Consider the following 24,156-nt stretch of genomic DNA (forward strand, 5'->3'; position numbering starts at 1 on the left):
CATATTTTTTTCTGTTAATGTACAAATATTTTTCCGATGTGTTTTGGATATTCCTTCTCTAATAAAAAGAGATACCATTTTGTTTTCGGTTGTACAAGAAAGAAGATCAAGCATTTTTCTTTTTTAAATTTAATAAGCCACATTAAAGAAGGAACGTTGCAATGCTACACGCTACATTAACGACGTCTCCAGAGTAACTGAATGACGGTTCATATAGAAATCGCAGGTATGCGTCTCATACAACAACGCCCCCTATAGTTCGTTGCGATCGCGAATATCAAATAACGTCGCGTGTGAATTTTATTCTTATTTTAATTTATTTTCAAACACAACGAGACTGGTTTTTTGTTTGAAGAGGTTGAAATTGATGGTAGATGTGTTTTAAATGAGGCTTAAAAATTTAATATGTTTTTTTATTTGTCTTTTCCATTTTTCAATTATTACATCAAATTTTCAAATAATTCATTGATAGTCCTCTTAGTTTAGACCCAGACCACTCAGCTAGTCCTTCATAAACTCATTCATGGCTGTTAAAGCTTCACAATTTTGAGATAAATGGCGTTATTAGGAAATGTTGTCAACATTGTGCACAAGCCGCCTTTACTTCCCAGATAGAGTGGTACCGATAGATCTAAGTCTGAATAGACCTCGATCCACCATTGAGAATTTAACATCAGTACTTCACAATGGTTGGTCAATGTTTTTAATCACTGAGCCATCAATGATCTAATGATAATTATTATTCATAAAAAATTTTCCTGATGTAACAAATAGCATTGAAGTGCTTCTAGGCTATGTTATTAAAGTATAAGAAAATAGCTGTAAAAATGCACTAAGAAAAGGTAGTCAACAAAGTTTATATCTTTATATTTAGTTGAATTGAGTACATTCTCCCCTACCTTCAATTTATGAACTATAAAAAAATTTTAGAAACTATTTAAAAATCATAATTTTTTCTGCATTTCTTTCACACAAATTCAAAACTTTCCAGTTTTATTTTAATACGTTGATTAAAAGTGAATAAATTTTGATTGAGTAGGTTTGGACATATTTTTGTAAACACAAAAACATATACACTGCAAACAATTCCGGACAAAATTGCGATAAAAAGTGCCGGTGTTCAGGGCACTGGTACTTTTTACCGTAAAACCCATTTTTGCTGGAACAATAAGAAATCAATTATTCCGTAATTTTTTAATTCGATATATATATATTTACCCATTAAATATAAAAACAAAAGCTCCTGAGTCATTTTTTACAATAAATTCATTCTAAAAAATCTTAATTAAACACGTAATTTGAAAATCGTCTGCAGATTCTGTTTTCTACATTCATTCAAATCAAGACCTGGCAACAGAGAGCAAGGCAAAGAGAAATCTAAAAATCCGAGAAACGTCTAATACACCTGCTGGGCAAACATTATCAGCTAATTTCAAAAGCATTTAACTCCGTTGAAGAACTAACAAAGCAGCTTTTATCTGTCTAACATCAACAAACTGCACAGCGACATCGCATGCTGCGGAGATTATTGATGGAACAATAGTTGAGTCATAATATATATTTATTCAGCTTTTTAGCTATATTTATGTTTAGAAAAACACTGTAACGTATCTGTTTTTGGGTTTATTTTTATTTAAAAAAAATAAACAAAATATGCATTTAAAATTTTGAAATATTCTGTTAGTATTTCTAAAAATGCACTGAAAAAATGACAGTCAAAGCAGCCAGAATAATTATAATCTTATAATTATAACAATAATTTTAATTTAATAACAATACCATGAGGGACAACTTGATCACCTAACGCTTGCTGAAACGATTAATATAAATGCAACAATTGCAAATGCTTATAAATCCGATTACTATTGACGCGATCATTTTTAATGCTTGTAAATGGTATAATTATAAACAAAGCTGAAATCGCATGCAATCTAGATAACTGTAAGAGACAATTATTTGAACTATGTACAAAACTGTACGATTTTTTTTTATCCATTTACAACATGCATGGCTTCAAACTCGAACAAAAGAAATTTAACTGGACATTGAAGCTAGTCTTTTCATTTGGTAATAGCCATTGGAATTAGGTTGTGGCTGAGTTGTGTTTTATCAAATAAACTGAGGGATGTGGTTTAATTAGTATATCTGGTTGTTTCACCTACCGTATTTCTATACTTTTTGTATTAAGCTGCTAATTGCTGCTGCCATCTTTGCCTGAGTGAGAGTATCGTATTCTAATAGTCCTGGGTCACAGATTGGGCAGTACAGGACACTACAAGCTTTTCATGTGTTGAAGGGAATGGAGGAAATATTGCGATGTCAACGCTGGGACTAGAACCCCCGTTATGTTGGTTATAAGATTCTATAACACGTACCCAGCTACAAGGAACTAAGTGGGTTCATTAGGTAGGCTTAATAGGGGAGTTGAAAATCTGGTTGTTTAACCGTATTAGGTGAAAGCAGTTAATGAACGGTTTTTTTAGCGGTTAACCGTTGAAATATAATTTAATTAATGACTATTTGACTGTTTTGTATAAATATAGTAAAATAGCTATTAAATAAAATTGTTATTCAACAAACTTTTCCGATAAATTTTTATCAGTGTATAATAAAAAAAAATTCTGTAAAATCCACCGAAATATATTTGACATAATAAAAATAATAATTTAATGAAAGAAAACTTTTCGTCAATTAATCAATGTTTATTTATTTATTTTTTTATGAAAAATACGTCATAACTATTCCGTAATTGCCCTATTGAATGTGATCAATAAAAATCTTATTAGAAAAACCACAAACCAAGAACAATAGATAAAGAGAAAGAGGGTTAGTCATAAATGAAATTCAATTAAGGACATTTTCAGGAAAGTTAAAACGGTCCATTAACTTCCTGGAAGACAGTCAGTTTTCTTAAACAAAATAAAGATTTCGAATAATGAATGGAATTCAATTTTACCCTCGAAAAGTAGTTTATTACTTTCACGTTCGTAAAAGCACACATTCCATAATGGTTCTAAAAACAAAACATTCTAACCTTGACCTATTCCTGTCGCTCCAAATTTGTGGGTATTATCAGATTTTGAATTTTTCGCTTAAGAAGAATTGTAAGTAAAGTAGGTAAATGATATCCTCGATTCAGATGCCTTCTGGTGAATTTTATGGTTTTAATTACGGCTTAGTTCTGTGGCAGACGATTTTGAGGAAATGATTGGTGAATTCGATTAACGAAGTTGATGGTGTTTGGTTAGAAAGGAATTTGCATTTGATTGGCACAGATTTATTCGAAATTTTTTTAAAAATTATTACTTATTTTTAAAACGGAAAACTAATGTTTTTTTTTTATTTTTATTTTTTTTTAACGATTTTTAATGAATTGATAACGTTATATAGATTATCATGTTCAAAGTTTGACTGAAAAATTATAAAATATGAAGAAACTGAGATTTAATTGCAGGAAGATTAATAAATGTATTTTTAAACATACAAAATAGTTCTTTCTGTTGTAAAAATTTTTTCGAGCAAAATAAAGTATAAACCATTAAAGATTGCCTCCAATTTAAAACGCTGTTTACTCTGTGACCTTGCAATCAAAATTCAAATTACTTCCTCGCCAGCTAGGTTCTATAAATCATATATCAACTGGAATTTTGCACTAGTTAACAATGTAAGCATGAATAATTTCATTTCATATACTTTTTGAATAATATATTTAAAATTAAGTTTTCTTTTCCTTTTATTAAATTTTTATTCATTAATTTTGTTTTTTAAGATAAACATACGCTAGTCAGATTAGATACATGTATATAAATTCCTCGTCATTTAATAATAAGGGAGGGCAATATCGAAGTTTCCGTTAGTTTGACTACTGTTCATTCGTTATTTAGTTTTTTAAAAATAATATTTTCCAATATAATGATTCTAGATGTAGTATAATAATTTATAATATTTCACGATCATCATTTATAAACTGGATCGCATCTACTATAACGTTCCACGACTATGACAACAATTCGTATTTTGTTGATTTTAAGAAATGATGATTCATGACATAGTGACTGAATGGAAGTTTATGTGGGAGTGGGAGAAAGTGAAAGGAAAGGGCGAATCAATGAATGAGCAATTCTATTCTTAAGGATTTTGACAGTGAGTAAATCTTTTAAACGGATTTATAACTTGATTTTTATATTCATAAAATAGTTTATAAACCTACAATTTACGGTGATCCAGCCGATGACCGTAATTTTTTTTTAATAGTAATATAGTACATTTGAATAGAACTTTTTTTAATAGTAGTATACACTATTAGAAATTTTTAAAGTGTTAAGCCATATTATCATTCAAATTTGTAGCCGCAATATTACAGAGCAAATATGAACAGTATTATGGTACTTTTGAACGAAATTACATGGTTGAACTTAAACAAAAACATTGTTCAATTTAACATCTTATCGTTTAAATTTGAAGCAACAGTAATACGGAGATAACGGGAACCATAATATCGTACTTTTAAATTTGATTTATTGATTATATAATTAAATTTAAACAATGTGCTTCATTTTAATATCTCATCGTTTAAATGTTCAGCAACAATAATACAGAGCTAAAATGTACCATTTTATCGCCTTTTTAAATTTGATTACAACACTATACTTCGTTTAAATTTGAACGAAATTTGAAATTTAAAATTTTGTTGCACATATTTGCAGCAACAATAAAGAGCTAATATAAACCCTTTTATCGTACTTTTAAGTTTAATTACATGATATTATGGCCAAACTTGAACAAAACTAGCACAATTTAACATCTTATCACTCAAATTTGCAGACATAATATGATTATTATTAATTTACTTTTAAACTTGTTTACATGATACCATAGTTAAACTTGAACAAAAGCAGGGCTCAATATAATATCGTATAGCTCAAATTTGCTGCAACAATATTATAGAGTTAATGTGAACCATATTATCGTAATTTAAACTTGATTACATGATACTCTGGTTGAACTTGAACGAAAACATGATTCAATTTAACATATTATTAATGTTATAGTAAATCAAACTTGCACAGTATAATGGTTTAATACATCTATAATATGGTTCCATTGATTCATTTCTCTAAGAATGTAAGGATTGGGTTTATCATACTTGATTTAAATAAATATCTGGTCTAATATACTGAAGCATAATACTTAATATGGATATAAAAATGTAAAATATATTCAACTCATCCAACAACAAAAATAATAATACCGAAAACAAATTTCAAAAACTGACTCGAAACTATCTCAGTTTTTTCTATGTAAAAAATTTCTCTTTGGTAACTTCGAAAAGCCATTTTCCTTTTAAAAAATAAAGTCCTTTCTCGAACTAGAACTGAATATAGTAGTTCCTTGAACATCAAAGCGAATGAAACGAAATAGATTTTTTTTAGTTTATTTAGGTCCAAGAAACACATGAAATCCATTTGCAAACTTTTAGTGTTAGCAAATAAATGTTATGCTTTTGTCAGCACTGTACCAGATGATGACAGTTAAATGTCACATTTTTATATCCTTTTTTTTTGACATTAAGAATAAAAAAAAATATCTTTAGGCAGTGGCTCATTTAAATGAAGTCGCTTAGGTCTTTTCGAAACCGAACATAACGCATATAAATAATGAAACTACTTTTTCTTTGTAATTTGAAACTAGACTTCGTGATTACTGCAGTTTAAACTAAGAAAAAAAAGTTCTTATAATTATACAAATAAAATTGGGAAGTTTTTTTTTCTACTTTAGGAATAAGATAAAACATAAAATTCATTAAAAGGGCATATTTTATGATAATAGAAACTGTCTTAGTTCTTTTCTTTGTGGCAACTGCATGTTTAAGAGCTCTACGTATGTCAACTTTTGTTTCTGGTTTCATACAAAAAAATTTAAAATTTCTGGAGATATAAAATATAATACTTTTATTATTATAAAAGTATTTAAAAGTGCTAAATTATCTAAAAGTGTTGAAAATTTAAGGAGGTTCAAATTATTATTATATAAGTATGTTCTTATAATATAAGTATTTAAAAGTGTAGAATTATCTAAAATTTCTTTTATCACAAGTAAGGCACACATTATTTTAAGATTGAAACTACTTTTTTCTTTGTAAGCTGAAACTAGGTTTTGTGCTTATTGCTTTTAAAACTAGGAAAAAAGTTTTTGCAATTATATAAACAAAATTATGAAGTATTTTTCTATTTTTGGAATATGATAAAACATAAAATTCTCTAAAAGGGCACATTTTATGATAATAGAATTTTTTCTTTGAGGCAATTGTATGTTTAATAGCTTTACGTTACGTATGTCAGCTCATATGCCTGGTTTCATAAAAAAACATTGAAAATATCTGGAGATGTAAAATATAACACTGTTATTATTATATAAGTATTTAAAAGTGTTGAGTTATCTAATTTTTTTATCACAAATCAGGCACAGATTTTTCAAGATTTCATTTTAGATTTGCATTTAGAGTTACTTCTCTTAATAAAATGTCATAGAAATTCACTCTTTACAGAATTAAACAATCACATTGTAAATTATTTTTTATATTTGTTCAAGACTTTATTTGTGGATAAAAAAATTTTAAAAAATTAAGAATTAGTATCTCAATTTAATACATGTAATTAAAAATACTCTAAAAATATTTTGCTTTGACAATCTTATACGTTTTGAAGGAGGATTAATCTAATAACATTTAATTTTGTAACCCGATAAAATTTTAATATTTTCATCTTAATATTTAATCGCATCAGTATATATCAATATATTGCATGCAGTCAATGCTCTAAATCATTATGAAAAATAATTTGTTCCAATCACGTGGGGTGTAAATTAAAGTTTATTAAAATAATCTTATTCGGTTGATTCAATATGAATTTAGGAATTTCTGATCACGTTAGTTGCACATTAATTAGATCAAAAGATCACTGCACTAATTTTTGTGATCTTCTACGTTTTTAATGTACAGTAGCAAGCTACAACAAAATGTTTTACATAAATAAATCAATAATTATTACTTATACCATACTTATTTTAATAAACGCAACAGCACAGTGATAACAATACATGTCTTATGTTTGGTTTTATTAACCAGATTTATATTTTTTACCAGAAATGTGATTGCCAGACAGTGCGGTAATTTTATCAATAGTTTTTTTTCCGTGCAATAATAAGGTTTTAAATACAAATCAATATGAATAATATGCAAAGGCTTATTTAAACAGTGGTTCAACTGTTTATTTATTGATTTGCTAAAGAAATGTTCCTTAAACAAAAACAAACCATGCATCCCAGCAATTTTTATTAGCATATGCATTTATTAGAATGTTCGCCATTTACCAATACTAACTCTCGAAGAGAATATTCATTAATCGAAATGTATTCACTACTCGTTAGATCGTAAACAAATTTATGAGTTCATAAATTGCATTTACAACTCTCGTTTATTCCTTAAGTGTCTTCTTTAATGGATGGTATTTCCAGTTTATTATGAAAGGGAAATACTCAGTTTGATGACATTGTTTCAGGGAAAAGAACGATTATTATTTGTTTAAATTGCTCATTCCTTATTATATTTCCTTTTACTTTGATTGTTTCGTTTTAAAAGCAATATTGATTTGCAATATAAATGTCATCGTAAAATGAATATTGATTTTATGCACAAGCAATGTATAAAATCTAAGTATTGACATTTAAAATATCACCAAGTAATAAAACGTTTGTTACATTGACATAATTATTTTGTGTAGTATTTACAAATGTTTTGTATCGTTCTAAATTTTTATTATTGATGGTTTTGTGAAAGTTTAGGAGAAGCTCCGTTCACAAACTGTGATTGCTCTTAGTTCAGCATTTTTTTTCCTTAAAAGTAAGTATTTTCCCCAAACATAGATAGAATTTCGTTAATAAAGCATATATCTAGTTTAATGTATAATTATGTAAACAATTTTGTTAAAATTATGTGAAAATATTTTGTTTTTGTATCGTGACAAAACGAATTATTTCTTGGATTTGAAAAATTATCAACCTTAATAAAAAAAATTACTCAAGAATGTAGATTACGTGACTCGATAAGAAAAAAAAATTTAAAAAATTTTTGAGAAGTAATTTTACTCGTTAACGTGACTTGTGTTATTATTACAGTTCAAATTGGAAACTGTTTGTATCTATATTGAATTAAGTTTTTTTACATCTTAAAAAAAAATAGAATATGAATGTTTCCCTTTTTCTCTGTTACTAAAAATTAGTATGACAGAAAAATTTGTCTTTACGAATGTTAAGACTAAAATTTGGAACTAACCAATATCTCCTTCTTTTCCCTTTTTTTTTCAATTACCTAAAAATAGTAACAGAACAATATGTCTTTATAAATGTCAGGACTTCTTTATAAATGTCGGATATCTAGCAATAACTAATATCTTCCCCCCCCCTTTTTTTCTGTTACTTTTAACATGAACATAAGAGTGAGCTTATAAAATGGAGATCTCGAGGAAGAGAGAGAGAAATTATCCTCAGACATGGATAAATAGCTATTATTTAAGGAAAAAGTAATCAGGGAAACTATTGGAAAAAACTTAAGATGCATTTCTCGCTCCTTAGACCTACAGTCGAAGGGATCTGTTTACGGATTTTCAACCAATCTCTTTGTTTTTGCATAATTTACGGGAAAATATATTAATTTAAATTGTAACAAAATTAAATTTCTAAATATCTTAAAGCAGACAAATACGTACTTTTTAAATTACTTATTCAAAACCATAAATTGCATAACTTTATTGGGTAATATTTTTGAGAAAAGTCTGTAATTAAGTCGAATTTCACTAAATCTAATGAAAACAAAGCGTTCATTTTTTTTTTCTGAAAGATATAGTGCTTTCAAATTATAATAGACTTTCAAAAGCTTGTTAAGTACAAAAATATGTAGTCTAAAATCCAATATGGAGAGGGTAGAGACCTCTTTAAATTGCAATAACTATTGAAGAAATTGGAATTTTAAAAATCTTGACTTAATTTCACAAATAGAAATGGCCCTTCAACTATGTTAAATTTAAAAATTGCATTTGAATTTCTATGAGTTGCAGAGAGGCCCGTATGGATTGGGTATAATATAAGCTTAACAGTCAACGATTCTCGAACTATTTATTACTGAGTACTAAATTTTTTTTGTATTCCAATGCATTTTACTACACTTTTTCAAAATCTCAAATAGCATTGCAAAATAAAATATAACGCCAAGTGTAGCTCCTAAAACAGAGGCACTATCCACTATATTTTATTATAGTGGATAGTGAACTCACAATATCCACTATATTTAAAATATAGTTTCCTACTATATTTTAAAATAGAGAGATTTAATGCATTTATATGTTGAAAAATTTAATGGGGAGGATGACAATCCATCACGTACGTTGTAATGCATTTGATTTCATGCCTTGATTTAAAATAATTTCTCAAAACTTATCTCTCAGCTCCTGTAATTCTCATAATTTATCTTAACTGCATATAAAGCTCCTTAATACTTCTAAAAATGTATATTTTATAATGCTTATATCCTACGGGAGCTGAGTTTATTCATAATAGGAAGACTTGCTATATGTAACGAAAATATCAAGACAGTCTAGCTGTACTGAAATTGCGCCTATAAAGTTTAAGAGTACTATTCTAAAACGTTTCTCGTAAAGATAAGAACTTTCATAATACAAATGCAGTTCAAGCCACAGTTTTAAAACTAAAATAAATTTATATGCAAAAAATATTATAATACATATAATAACGTCCATAATTCAAATTTATGTGAACGATTAATTTAATTTTCTTAAAATGTTAGTTTACATGAGCAATTTATGTTATAATGAATGTCACTTTGTATGCATAATATATTTTATAATATTTATAAATGTAACATTATAAGAATAAAACATATAAAGTTAAAAGGCAACTTTAAGTGAACAAAACATTTAATAATCTTAAAATGCTAGTTAATATAAGAAATTTATGTAATAATGGATGCAACTTTACCTGCATAATATATATTATAATGTAAATTTATATAAATAATATCATTCAATTAATGTTACTTGCAAATGATACATACTCTTACTTTATAATGTCACTTTCTAGAAATAATATATTAAATAAATGTTTAGAATATAACTTTTTCTGACTAATACGTCTAATATATTTTCTATCGAAACTTAATGGGAATAATGTATCAAAAAAAGTAACTTTATGTTAATAATGCATGCAATATTCTTTATAATTTAAGTTTAAATAAACAATATATTTAACAAAAATTTGCACTAGCATTTCATATAAATGAAACAGCTAATGATGTTTATAACGAAAATTTTATGAGCAACACATTTAATGAAGTTTATAATGTACTTCTATTGAAACAAACAAACAAATTTTATTTAAATTTCGCAATTTTCTACAAAATATAAAACTACCTTATCCATTAAGAAACTACAAAGCCAAAACTAATGGAAACTTATACTAATTTGAAATTGACAGTCTTGAGCACAAGTATAAATGTTCAACATCTAATAACGTTTATAATGCAACTTTGTATGAACAATGCATCTAATAAAAATTCATTATGTAGTTTTAAACAAACATTGCATCCAATAATATTGAAAATGCAACTTTATGTGACTAAAACCAGATAATACGAAAATAATATTTATATCGCAAATCGATACAATATTACTCAATAAACAATGCATCGAATAAAAATGCATTATGTAGTTTTAGATAAACATTGCATCTAATAATATTGATAATGTAATTTTATGTGATTAAAACTAGATAATACGAAAATAATAATTATATCACAAGGTGATAAAGTACCATAAATACTGAAATAATTCAACCAGTTATAAAATATTTAAAATCATTCAAATATCTTCCAACGTTTCAAATAACTCAAAATAAAATATTGCAATAATCGTAATTACTTACACGATTTTTTAATCAAACTCGATAATTAAAACTACTTACTAATTAGTTACTTTGAAAGTATTTCCAGTTTTCTAAATCAACAAAGTTCCAGCTGCAATAACATGACTATTCATTTGGAACAAGTTGACTAAATCATGCATCCAGACAACAGAAATGTTTTGTGTGTGTTGTTATCGACGCTAACTCAAGTAATTATTGATGCAAGAATTAATTTTAAATAATAATTATGCTAATAACTGAATGAGAGTTACCTTATCATATTAAAAGCAGAATAATTAATATATATTAATGAATATCGTAGAATATATTTTGAATAAACAAATAATCTTGAATAGTTAGTAGAAATTATTTTGATTGAAGTAGCTTGTTCATTATAAATATCAATTTGATTAAAATACGAGATTATTTTCTGACTGACTGGTATTTAATTAAAAAATGATTTTGAAGTTACATTATAATATAATTTCGTAAGAAGCTAAAAGGATTTATCAAGAAAATAATTACTTCTTAATGTGATTGATTTCTCTATAACTATATTTTTATGAATTTATACAAAAAAATAATAAGTTGCGACAAAAATAGTTATTATCACTTAATCTAAAAGATTTTTATTAATATCTGTTATAACAATTATACAAAATATATTTTTTACATGCTTTTTGCAAAAGTTTTTGTTTATTAGTGTTATATGAACTTTCGCAACGATAACATTTAAAAATGTTAAGAGAATCATTAGTTTAGAACATTTATTTTTTCTATTAATTATCTAATATTTATATACTTTTTTCAGCATTTAATAAAATTCTCTGTTAAAGTTTAATCATGAATGAAACTTGTGAAATCTCACAAAAATAAAACACGTCTAGACGATAAAAATGAGTTTTAAAAAGGAATAAGATCAATTTTTTGAAATCGTTTCATTAAAATAAATCATCTATGATATAAGTAAATTTTTCCATTAAATCCCATAAATCATAATTTATTTTAATGAGAATTTGTTTTTACGTTTTTTAAAGTAAAATATTATATAGACTTAAAGTTATTATAATATCAGATTCTCGTAAAATTGGCCAAACGGAAGCAAAACCTTTTATAATTTGGACAAAAAACATTTATAATTTGGACATCCTTAAAACGAAAACTTATTTTGAAACATTTTTCAGACCCAATTAAATTCATAGTTTTCTGGTACAAGCGACTGAATGAATAAATGAAGAACGATAAACAAATAGATAACAAAATTTAAAATTATTAACAAGCTTTTAAACATTCTTAATTATTAAAAGGTGAGAAAAATTCTTGTAAAATTCACGTATTTAACGTAAAACGAAAATTTATTTTGAAACATTTTTCAAATCCAATTAAATGCATAGTTTTTTGGTACAAGTAATAACTGCGACTGGATGTAGAAATAAAGAATGATAAACAAATAAATAACAAAATGTAAAACTATTAACAAGATGTTAAATATTCTTAATTACTACAAACAGAAAAAAATTCTAGTAAAATTAACGAAAATTATGGTAAAGACATTTCTGTTAAAAAGCGTAATAAGATAAAACCAAAATATACGTTATTTTTATCCTGTCATATGGTAAAAGCTTCCGTTATATAGTAATGGCTTACAAAAAATTCTAATTTTCAAAATTATAGCTTTTATTGCGACACATTTAGTAAAAATGCATAACAGAAAAATAAATTTAACCGAATAAATGATTTTTATGCCAGGCTCTAAGATAAAATAACTAATTTTTACCACATTTTAATACGTATTATGAAATAATATTTTATTGTTTGTTTTACCAAAATCATAACCCAAGAACTTCAGTACAATTGACTATGTTTTTTTGTTGTTGTTGTTCAAATAGAGTCAGAAACATTCTGAATTTTACAATATTTTGGTACTTTTGACATATTCTAATTGTAGCTAATAATGAACAACCATTAGTCTGCAGTAAACTTTTGTTTAGTGAGAAGTAAAAAATATGATACAATTTTCAAAGGACAGATACTAAAGTTAGACCTATTTAATAAATTTATATCAATACGAAAGTTGTAATTCACTGACTTGCATGCAGCAACATGCTGATACTTAAAATATACTTCTCTGCTTTTCAGTTATTAGGAGTTTTCCACATATTTTATAAAAAGTTATGCTTTTGTGAAATAGCAAAAAATCTACTCATAATATTCTTCGTTTATAAAAGAAGGGTTCTGTTTGGAGAACCCCAAAAAATAGTTTTGCGTCCAAAGTCTACTCATAAGTATCTGAATTTAAAACTACCATTGAATCAAGTTCTTTTTGCTTGAGCGTTGTCATTATGTTAAAATAAACTCCTGTTTTTTTTGTGGAAAATGCAAAAAAAAAAATTTTTTAACAGTTGTAGTTCTAAAGTTATGTATCAAATAAATACTCCACTTTTCGAAAAGGAAATTTTTAAAAAATAATAATAAAAGATATTATGAAGGGTGCGTTTTAAAATAAAATATTTTGAGAAGGGTGAATTTTTAAATAAAATATCCCGTCAAAGTTCGTTTTTAAAATAAAATATTTTGAAAAAGGTCCATTTTAAGGATAAAGTTTTTTGTGTTAGGTCCATTGACTCACCGAAATTTCTCTTAAAATGAACCCTGGTTCTATCAAGAGAAGAAAATATTTATTATGTGTAAAATTGATTACTAGTTTCATAAAACAAAACAGAAAAACGTTTATTAAGCACAAATAACGGTGCAGAAACGGATAAACTATATTTTCGGATCTACAAAAAACAAGTTACAGTATACCCGATTGTGTACTTTTATTTGTACTTTATTTAGGCTGTTTAGTTTTATTCATACTCAGCATAAAGTATACCCTAACCTCATTTGACTCTTATGTGTATCTTAACTCGAATTTTTTTTTTTTTTTTTTTTTTTTTTTTTTTTTTTTTTTATAACCGTCGTAGAACAGTTGACACAGTTTTTGATTTTACGACTACTAATGTTCAACTCCATAGCCTTGTAATTTTGAACCCAATCCAGAAGACAAGAATCTGCATCAAGTATTGAGAGAAATTTGCCTTCGTGGGGGGGGGGCCGTCTTTTTCATGTAACTAACACGCATTTGCCTTACATGAAGAGGAAGACCACGAGAACCTCCCACGGCCAGCCTGATGGTACAGGGACTCTAACCCATGATCCGTCTACCACTGCCGGAGGCGGATTCGTATCGACCAGTCATCGCTGGGATTTGAACCCGATTCACCTCATTGGAAGGCGATCGCTCTATTCCCTGAGCCATCGTGGCTCTATTTTGTAATTCAAAAATTTTAGTGTTAATATGTTACTGAATGTCAAAAATGGGGCATCTATTTTACACCAAGTAGTGAAAAGAGCATTCTTGACGCTTCACTTCACCAGGGACTAACCTTTGTTCTCGGTGTAGTAGAACATTGCTTTAGTGTAGAGTAGTTGCTTTCGTTTATGACGTTGAGATACACCAAGGTTTTTTTTCCAAATGTTTCGTACAATGGAAATCAACAACAAAATTACACTAACTCGTAATCAATTGTAAATTAACTACTGGTGATATTCAAAGTGCGCCAACATGGTGTTCCCGGAAGTGAAAATAATTCATGTATTGTGAGAACACATGTGAATTTGGTGTTATCTTTCTTCAATTTTTGGTGCTTGCATGCTTTGAAATGTATATGAAAGTTCTATATGGTGATAACTTGAAATGTAATGTGTTCTTTAATACAATTTAAACATCAAATTCGAAGATATATGACACTACAGTTTTTAAAGTGTAATAAATAATAAAAAATATATCTCCAATTTTAGTTCAAATTACCTTGTATCTTCTTAAAGCGTATGTTATTAAAAACCAAAAATACTCACAACTAAAAGGGCCAAAAATACCACAAATACTCACTGATAAATAAAGTATGGTTGAAACTAACAGAATGGGATAAAATTTACTGTGTTTTTGACTCTATGGGAACACAAATCCGAAGCACTTTGGCAATGATTTTGGTAAATTTAGCAGTAAAAAGTGTCTTCAACACATTCAAAAATTTGTTAATTTAATCGTGACACTTTCCTTGGAGTATGACATAAAAAGTTTGTTTTTCGAGGGTGAGTAGTCAAATTTTTCAACAAAAAATCAGCACCTTTTAAGCACTTTTCCAGCACTCAATTATTTTCCATCATTTTAAAAAAATAGCCTAATTAGGGAAGGTTGGCAAATTTTTGACAATCGACGATTTTATTCGTCATTTCAAAAAAAGCTTATGGCATAGTTTTTCACAAATGTCAAACATCATGAAATTTTGAATCATGTAAAACGAAAGACATTTTCATACGCTGCGGACCGACGGTACGCTGAAATCGATTGGGGTTGAATTAATTGTGAAAACGTTGAATAGAACAATGTGAACAGCGTCTTTTTACATAATTGGTGGCGAAAATCAACATGGTATAGGAAAAATCTCAATTTGGGATAGGGAAAATTAAGCACTTTTTAAAAACACCCAATAATAAAAGCACTTTAAATGCTTTTTAAAAACCAGAATCGAAAATAAGTTCCTTTACGCACTTTTTAAAAACGCTACGCACCCTGTTTTCTTTACCAGAAATGTCATCATCATACAGTACAATGATTTTACCAGTATTTTTTTTTCTCCGTGCTAATATAGACGGATGGATATGGATTTAACAATGGAACATTAAAAATTGTAGGTATGAAAATATTTTTCTTTCTGCAAAAACATACAAGTCTTTCATAATAAATAACCCTTTCACATATAGAAAAGATTTTTTTCTTCCATTTTCATGCCAAAGCAAATTAGGCGTTCAACATTGAAAAGTTGATGTATTGAAAAAGACGCTTACTCGCGTAAAGACAGGTCATTGCCTCTCTCACAGTTTCGAAAACATTTATTTCCATAAAAAAAAGGCAACGGACTTAAGTGGAAATTCATACAAAAAGCCTCATGTGCGGGAGGGAAAAATTTAATAAATATGACAAATATTCGAGAAAAGTGACAGGAGAAAAATGGCGCTAAAAAGTGAAGTCTGCTACAATTTATTCCAGTAAAATGTCCAGACAGTTCAGACAAAATGGAATATTTTAAAGTGTCAGAATTCACAAAAATATAGGAAAAACCAGGAAGCAGGTATTACAGTTATAGTTAATAGCCATAACTCAAAAGAAAATGAATAAATAGATGAAGGGAAAAAGAGCTAACTAAGAGCTATTTTGCTTTCAAATATTCAAGAAGTAAAAAGATTTTTTAAAAAAGCATAAGAATTTTTAAGAGGTTTAGACATTCAAAGAGTCTTACTTTTTTATGTAAAATTAAATTTACGTTTTCATCTCGGGCACCAAAAAATGAGAAATTCTTAAAATTGGCGAAGTTTAGATATTTAGAGTTTCTTACTTTTTTCCTTATTGTAAAATTAAATTTGAATTTCTTATCTTAAGTACCAGAAATGAGAAGTTCTTAAAATGCATTAAGTTTAGATATTTAGAGCTTCTTACTTTTTTTCTTGTTATAAAATTTAATTTGAATTTTTTATCTTGAGCACCAAAAATGAGAAGTTCTTAAAATGCATTAAGTTTAGATATTTAGAGCTCCTTACATTTTCCTGGTTGTGAAATTAAATATGAGGTTTTTATCTCAATGGCACAAAAATGTTAAAAGTTCTTAAAATTTGAAAACATTCATAGATTCTTACTATTTTCCTTAGAATAAGATTAAATGTAATGTTTTCACCTTAATAGCACCAAAAATGAAAAGTTTTCAAAATTTGAGAAGTTTAGATGGAGATTCTCACATTTTTCCATGTTCTAAAATTAAATTTGATTTATTTATTCTTTATAAAATCACGTTCTCTATTTTTTTATCGTACAAAATCACATTTTCTATTACACCTTTTCTATTTTTCTATTTTATACCGTAATAATGCATGTAATATATCTAAAAATTATTAGGAACATTACTAGAAAGTTATCCAACCCAACAATTCTTTTTTATTCGACAAAAATTCATTTAATTCGACAAAATTCTTTGAACACCAAGCATAATCTAATCCAACCATAAAAATTTAAATATAGTAAAAACTCAATATAGCGAGCACAGCTTACTGGGAGAAGATATTCAAATATTACTGCTACTTCAGATATCTCGCTATTAAGACGAAGATCAAAATCAGCTTGAAAATAGTAATACTAAGGATTAAAAAAGTGCATGTTTATAACGAGTGAAAAACTATTAATCGCCCGCTATTACAACAAAATTCCCTTAAGGGAAATAGATTTTGCTGTTTTTTAAGTAAACAATATTATACGAAGAAAAAGATTTAAATGGAAACAATTTTTATTTATTTCTAGTATCAATAAAGAAAAGTTAAAACATTGCTTTCCTTCTTGCAATTTTGACCCCGTATTTTTATAAAGCAATATATGCGTGACCACCAGCTAAGATATCTTCTTATCTGGTCTCTTTCAACACATTGTTTTTCCACAGTTATGAAAAACTTGGGGTGAACTTTCATAAAAATGCGCCTTTCGTTGACCGAATATTGATTATTCCTCCTTATTTTTCTTCATATTAATAACACCATTCACTGTTAACAGTGATGACAAAAAGTATTGCATTTTGTTTCCTTTTCTTCTAGGAAAAAATTTTTAAGACTCGAAAACTTGTAGTTAAAACCTTCTGCCGTAGACATTTCTGCCTTTCATAAAGTACAGAGTTACGTAACTTAGTCTACAATCTGTACCAAAGTCAAAATTTCTGATGGTTTTCCATTGATAGACCAACATAATCTTGATGGTAACCATCAATAATTTCATCATGAACTATTATATTTCTTGATGGTAACCAACATAAGTAACCATCCCCTCAATGTAGGAATTCAAACTGATTTATGATGGTCCAACATAAGAATAGCAATTTGCTTCGATGGTTTGTTCATGTTGATCCACCACGAATTTCTATCATAGTGTCTTAGAAATCAAATTTTGGAAAGATAGTGATAAACCATCATCTCAACATAGAAATTCGGATTGATTTATGATGGTTTAACATAAAAAAAAACCTAATTGTTTTGATGATATATTCCTAAGAACCAGCAAGAATTCCCATTAATGTATGGAAATGTATAGTTAGAACCATCATAAACCATCACGGATTGTTGGTCCATGAGAGTCAAACTTCTCTTGATGGTTAAACATCATAATATTAAAGTAGTATTTTCTCTCATAGAATGATGGAAGTTTATTGGCATATCAAAAACCTTGTACACGTAATGGAAAATGCTGGATGATGGTGACCATCAAATGATTAACGAATCGCACTGAAACCAACATAAACCACCAACTTTTTTGATATTGAAATCAAGAATTTTGACTTGGGTAGACAAAAGCAGTTCATTCTACATAAGCATTTTAAATTTGAAATAGTCGTACAAAATGGATGAGGTACAGACTTAATAAGACTCGAAGACTAGGAAAGAGGTACACATTTGATAATTTAATTTAACCTTAATAAGGTATCAAGTAAACCATTTTCCAATTTAAGTTGAATCATGGTGGAAAAGGGAAAAGATAATTCAGTAACATGAATTAACTAAATATCTTGCCTATTTGGCCAGCCAAAATTACAGCCAATTTGTTTACCATGAATTAGTATTTTGATATATATATTTGATATATACATTTGATATATATATTTGATATATATATATTTGATACATATATTTGATATATATATTTGATATATAGAACTGATATATAGAACTGATATATAAAACAACCCTATTTAAAACATAGCGGCACCTACAACAATGACAAAAAGTGAATTCGACAAAATAGAGTTAAAGATATTTGACACATTTATTTTAAGATTGCTTATTTTAAGAATATTTTTGCAGAAGTATTAGAAAGAAACCGCAATGATGAAATAACGCGTGGTTATTTTCACTTCTACTGCATGCGTTTCACTTTCAAATGAAATAGGCCACTATTACATTAAAATGCAAAAAATTACTTAACGCTGAAGTTAAAGCATTTTACAATAAAAGAGGTTAAAATTTGCAAATATGGGTCGGAGACAAGAATTCTTAACTATTCCAAAATTAAAAACAGTTCTTAACGTGTCTGAATTTTGTCATTCACATATAAAATTCAAATCAATGTACATTTTTTTTAATATTAAACAAATGTAGGATAAATATTTTTAAAAACAATCAGTGTTAGAAAAATATTACTAGAAAAATAATATTAAAAAATATAATTTATATGTATGTNGAACTCATATCGAATAAATTATATATAATACAATAAAGACTAAAGAAAAAACGAAGAAAATTTAGGGAAATATTAAGTTCCATCTTATATATTGCTTTATTTTATTAACAAGTTTTCTTTTTTCTACATTTTTAACTTATATATATATATACTACAATAATTTTCAAAAACAGACATTTAATATTTTTAAATCTATACATGAAATTGTTCTTTCTAAGATATAAGCTTTGTTTAATAAGGATAATAATAACTTTAATGTCTTAAACAAGTAAGTGTTATAAGGTTAGCACAAATTAATTTTTATTAGGGATCAGAAATCATAAATCTTCTAATTATGGTGACAATAAATATATTTTAATTAAAATTCAGCTAGTTTAATTTTTTTTTATCATTTACTTAAATATAAACCTAAAACAATCTATTTAGAATTGATGCGTTAAAATGACGCAAAATACATTTTATATAAAAATTATCACATAAAATATAAAAAAGTATTGATAAGTTTTGTAATGAAACACCCTTTACATGTTGCCTTAAATATTGTTTGATGCGTTATTATTACAACAATCAATGTATTTACGGATATTTAAACTGTTTGATCATAATATTTAAATGTTTCCTAAAGAAAATTTCGAGTTTAAAATACCTTAAAATACAACTTAAAAAAATAACAATTAATTATTTAAAAATTTTAATAAATATCCAAAATTGCTTTAAAATTATTCTGAGAAAAATAAATAAAATGTCTTAAAATAGCATAAAATCTACTTTATTAACCTCATTTTTACTGGTTTGTGTGAAATAAAAGTTAACTATTCAGCATTCTACAAAAACGTATTCTTATTATCTTGTGATCAATAACACAACATGAAAATCAAAGATAATGTGTAGCAAAGATTTGGGCGAAAAAAATTTAATTATTCAATATTCTATAAAAACGCATTCTTATTATCTTGTGCTCAATAACCCAACAAGAAAATCAAAGATAATGTATTACAGATATGCAATGTGATGATTTGTGAGAAAAAAAGGGTAATTATTCAATATTCTATATAAACGTATTCTTATTATCTTGTGCTCAATAACACAACGAGAAAATCAAAGATAATGTATTACAGTTATGCAATGTGATGATTTGTGAGAGTAAAAAAGATTAATACTAAATATTCTATAAAAGCGTATTCTTATTCTCTTGTGCTCAATAACACATCAAGAAAATCAAAGATAATTTATTAAAGATATGCGAACACATTATAAAAATTACGTATGTTAATTAAAAAAACTTTTTAGAAAGTAAAATTTGAAGTGTTGGTTGGTTGGTGTCGTATCCTCTGTAGAATCATATTTCATGGTGTGCTTGAATAGTTTAATTTGAAGTGTGGTATAGCGAATTAAAAAATAATCATCAATGATTAAAGTTGCGTCATAAAAGATCAAATGTCTTTATTGATCAAGCTATTACTCATGCAAGTGCCGGCATGGTAAGTAAAAACAGATGTATTGCCGAGGATGCGGCATCACCATAGCAACGCAACTTTTAAAGAATAAAATCCTGCGACAAGATGTTACATAAGTGGGTTCTATGACAAAGATTTAGATTTAAAACAATACTTAGATTAAAAACAATGCAAAAAATGCTTTTGTAAGTATGAAGTCATGATGCTTTTAAATTCAAATCACGTAAACCTAGTAAACAGAATGCATTTAATTTTAAAACCCGAGTTTTATAAATAGAATGAAGTAAATAAAATAAGCATGTTAAGATTAAAAGTATTAAAGAACTATTTGACATCATAAAATAGCTATGGGACATGATAAAATAAAGCGCGTATGACATTTAATAATCATGCGATATGTATTAAATAATCATTAAAAGAATTTTAAGACCAGAATATGAAATAATTTAAATAATCATGGGATATCATTAAATTAACAAGCAAATTAATAAATAATAATACAAATTAAATCAAAAAACCATGCGTCAGAATCCTGAAACTCATTTAGCAAAATATTGCATACATTTATTTTATGGCAAAGATTTTTATTAATAGTTGTAGAATCAAAAAATATTTTAATTTCTACTTCAAGAAACTCGATTTTCAGTGTTTTTATTAAAATAGAGTAAAAAATATTTTCCAACCAGTACATTAAACTAAATATATTAAATTATCATGCAAAATCATTCAATAATAATGCAAATAATAAATAATCTGGAAAAATAATCATACGACTGGCGAATTTTTTAATTTCATAAATCGATTTTCCCCGTTTATTAAATAAAATAAATTTTTTAAATTTTATTGCACAGCACAACCTTCGTGTAGAGTTAGTTCCTTTAGATTCTTTCTAATTCAACCCGTTTTCTATTTGTCCTTCAAAGTCTGGTTGTTTTATTTCTTTCATAGAATTAAGAACGTTTATAACTTTAAGATAACTTTATGCACGTAAACAAATAAATCGATTTTTCATAACATGGTTTATTTAAAACTGTTTCACGTACTGTTTATTTAAAAAAATTCTAACGCAACATTTATAGCGTTCTTCTTTAACTCTATTCTAGAGTAAGATTAAATGGTACTTTTTGAAATTATTTAACATTTACAGTTTTCTATTTATTTATTAATTATTCATACAAAACTTCTATCGTATTTTTATTGAAAACATACAATTTAATCTTACAAATCTGTTACTTCTCTAACTTGGATATAAAACAGTAATTCTATTCGAAAAAGCATTACTTATCGTTTACCCTAACAAATATCTTGGATGATTCTAAGTACAAACTAAATAATATTAAACAATAATTTTACTCTACATTACTATTCAATACTATCTATTCTAGAAAAACATATACTGATAAACTCACATCTAGTCATAATACTAAAAAGTACTTATAGTACTAAATAAGTACTTTCATTCAAAAAATCTGTCACAATATACTAATTTAACTAAAAAGTGCTGTTCCTTTTAATAGCAGTACTTTTCAATCACATGACTATTTATAATTACTTAGTCCTATAATTCTCTAATTTAATAAATCTGTCTCAATGGAAAATAGTACTATCCCTTACAACTACTATTTAATACTTACTACTTACTCTAACTGAAAAAATCGCAAGAATAACAAATAGTACATTTAACCTACATAAAAAGGAAGATATAAGAAAAACACTCAGCTTAATGCAGTTTGAAAAATAAATAATTACTCCAATAAATCTCTAATTTAATAAATCTTCCTCAATGGAAAATAGTACTCATCCTCAAAACTACTATTAAATATTAATTACTCTAACTGAAAATATTTCTCTATGGTAAATAGTACTATCCCTCAAAACTACTATTAAATATTAATTACTCTAACTGAAAAAAATCATAAGATAATAACAAATAGTATATTTAATATACATAACAAGGAAGATATGAAAAAAAAAATCTCTTCTTAATACAGTTTGAAAACAAAATTCCGAAGATTTGATTAGGTAACATGATTAACATAGCCGGATGCGAGTGATGATATCATATTTTTATAATTTTGAAGAGAAATTTCTTTGATAGTTTAACATCTCAGCCTATTTCAAGTGTGTTAAAATCTTTAAGAGAGTACTTACTTCATATAATACAGCCTTCCCGTCCTGGTAATATGAGCAGTGCATCCTTTTCGAATCTTATGATTCAGTTCGGATAAATATTTTGCCACTTCCACATCCATGGTTGAAATTTTTGTCTTGAAGAGGTATCCAATCAACACACTATCACTGAACCGTGTGTAAAGATGATGTTACTCCTTTTACCTTGATCTCAGAGTAAGCTGTCAAGCAAGGTAAGAAGTTTAAGTAGATTTGATGAAAATAATTATAACACAGCCTGATACAATCAACCTTTTTCAGAAAGGAAGATCAAGGCTGCGAATTTCGGATATTTTTCGTATTTTTCAGCCCAGTATATCATCACCAGCTTAATTATGTGTGATATCTAAACACAGCCACAATCACGAAATAGCACTATTTTGCATTTACTTATATTGCATGTAAACGCACATATCCGAAACAAATAAAGTAATCCAAGGATTCATGATGGTTCTTGGGTTTTAATTTAAATATAATTAGCACACTAATCAATACTATGCACGGTATTTGCAAGCACCTAATTTGAATAGATAATCACCTAGAACAAAAAAGAACACTTAAGAAGCTTAGGAAATTCCAATCGGCACCAGTAATTATCCACTTTGGTCATTGTTTCCTGTTTTGTATAATCTTTATCAGCTTGGGCAATTAATTGTGGTCGGTGATGCTGCCATATTTGAGCAGTAATGACGGTTTTTTCCGGTCATTCTAAGAGAGGTTAGAGTCTGACAGAGAACGTCAACAACTGGGCGAAAAAATTTAAATGGTCGCCCAGAGCCGTTCCGGCTGGAGAACAGTCCACTATGAACACTTGCTAACAATTGATGCACGTGGAGGAAGAGGTATATCTTGGGGGGAAAGAAATAGAGGAGACAACCTGTTTCGATAGCAGCGACATCTGATGGAATTCCATTGAAACCTCACTTTCTTCTAGCCAGGTGGAATTTTAATTTCTTGTACATCCGTTATTTCGCTGAAAAAGATTTAAAAAAAAGGAAGCGGTTTATTGCTTTGAGCATTTATATGGAAAGAAAACATTATTAGTTGAAATAAATAAAAGTTACAAGTACACTAAATAATAAGAACCATTTAAACAGTTTATTTTACATTTGTGTAGGAACAATTTATATAAATTATAATTTATTTTTAATTTCAAACAACTGTTTCAGATGTCATTCTTGAATGCATATAAATATATATATATATATATATATATATATATATATATATGTGTGTGTGTGTGTG

At 27.1% G+C, this 24,156-nt stretch overlaps 1 protein-coding gene across 1 annotated transcript in view; it reads right to left on the reverse strand.

Moving 5' to 3' along the window:
* LOC107439363 (uncharacterized) overlaps positions 1 to 24,156 on the reverse strand; it is a 566,421-nt gene that overhangs the window by 337,662 nt on the left and 204,603 nt on the right. The window contains exon 5 of the mRNA XM_043046915.2: positions 22,894 to 23,884. Coding sequence (XP_042902849.1) covers positions 22,894 to 22,994 — 101 coding nt within the window. The 5' untranslated portion in view covers positions 22,995 to 23,884. The remainder of the gene's footprint in view (positions 1 to 22,893; positions 23,885 to 24,156) is intronic.

This window comes from Parasteatoda tepidariorum, chromosome 7 (assembly GCF_043381705.1).
Source record: "Parasteatoda tepidariorum isolate YZ-2023 chromosome 7, CAS_Ptep_4.0, whole genome shotgun sequence".
Classification (NCBI taxonomy): domain Eukaryota; kingdom Metazoa; phylum Arthropoda; class Arachnida; order Araneae; family Theridiidae; genus Parasteatoda; species Parasteatoda tepidariorum.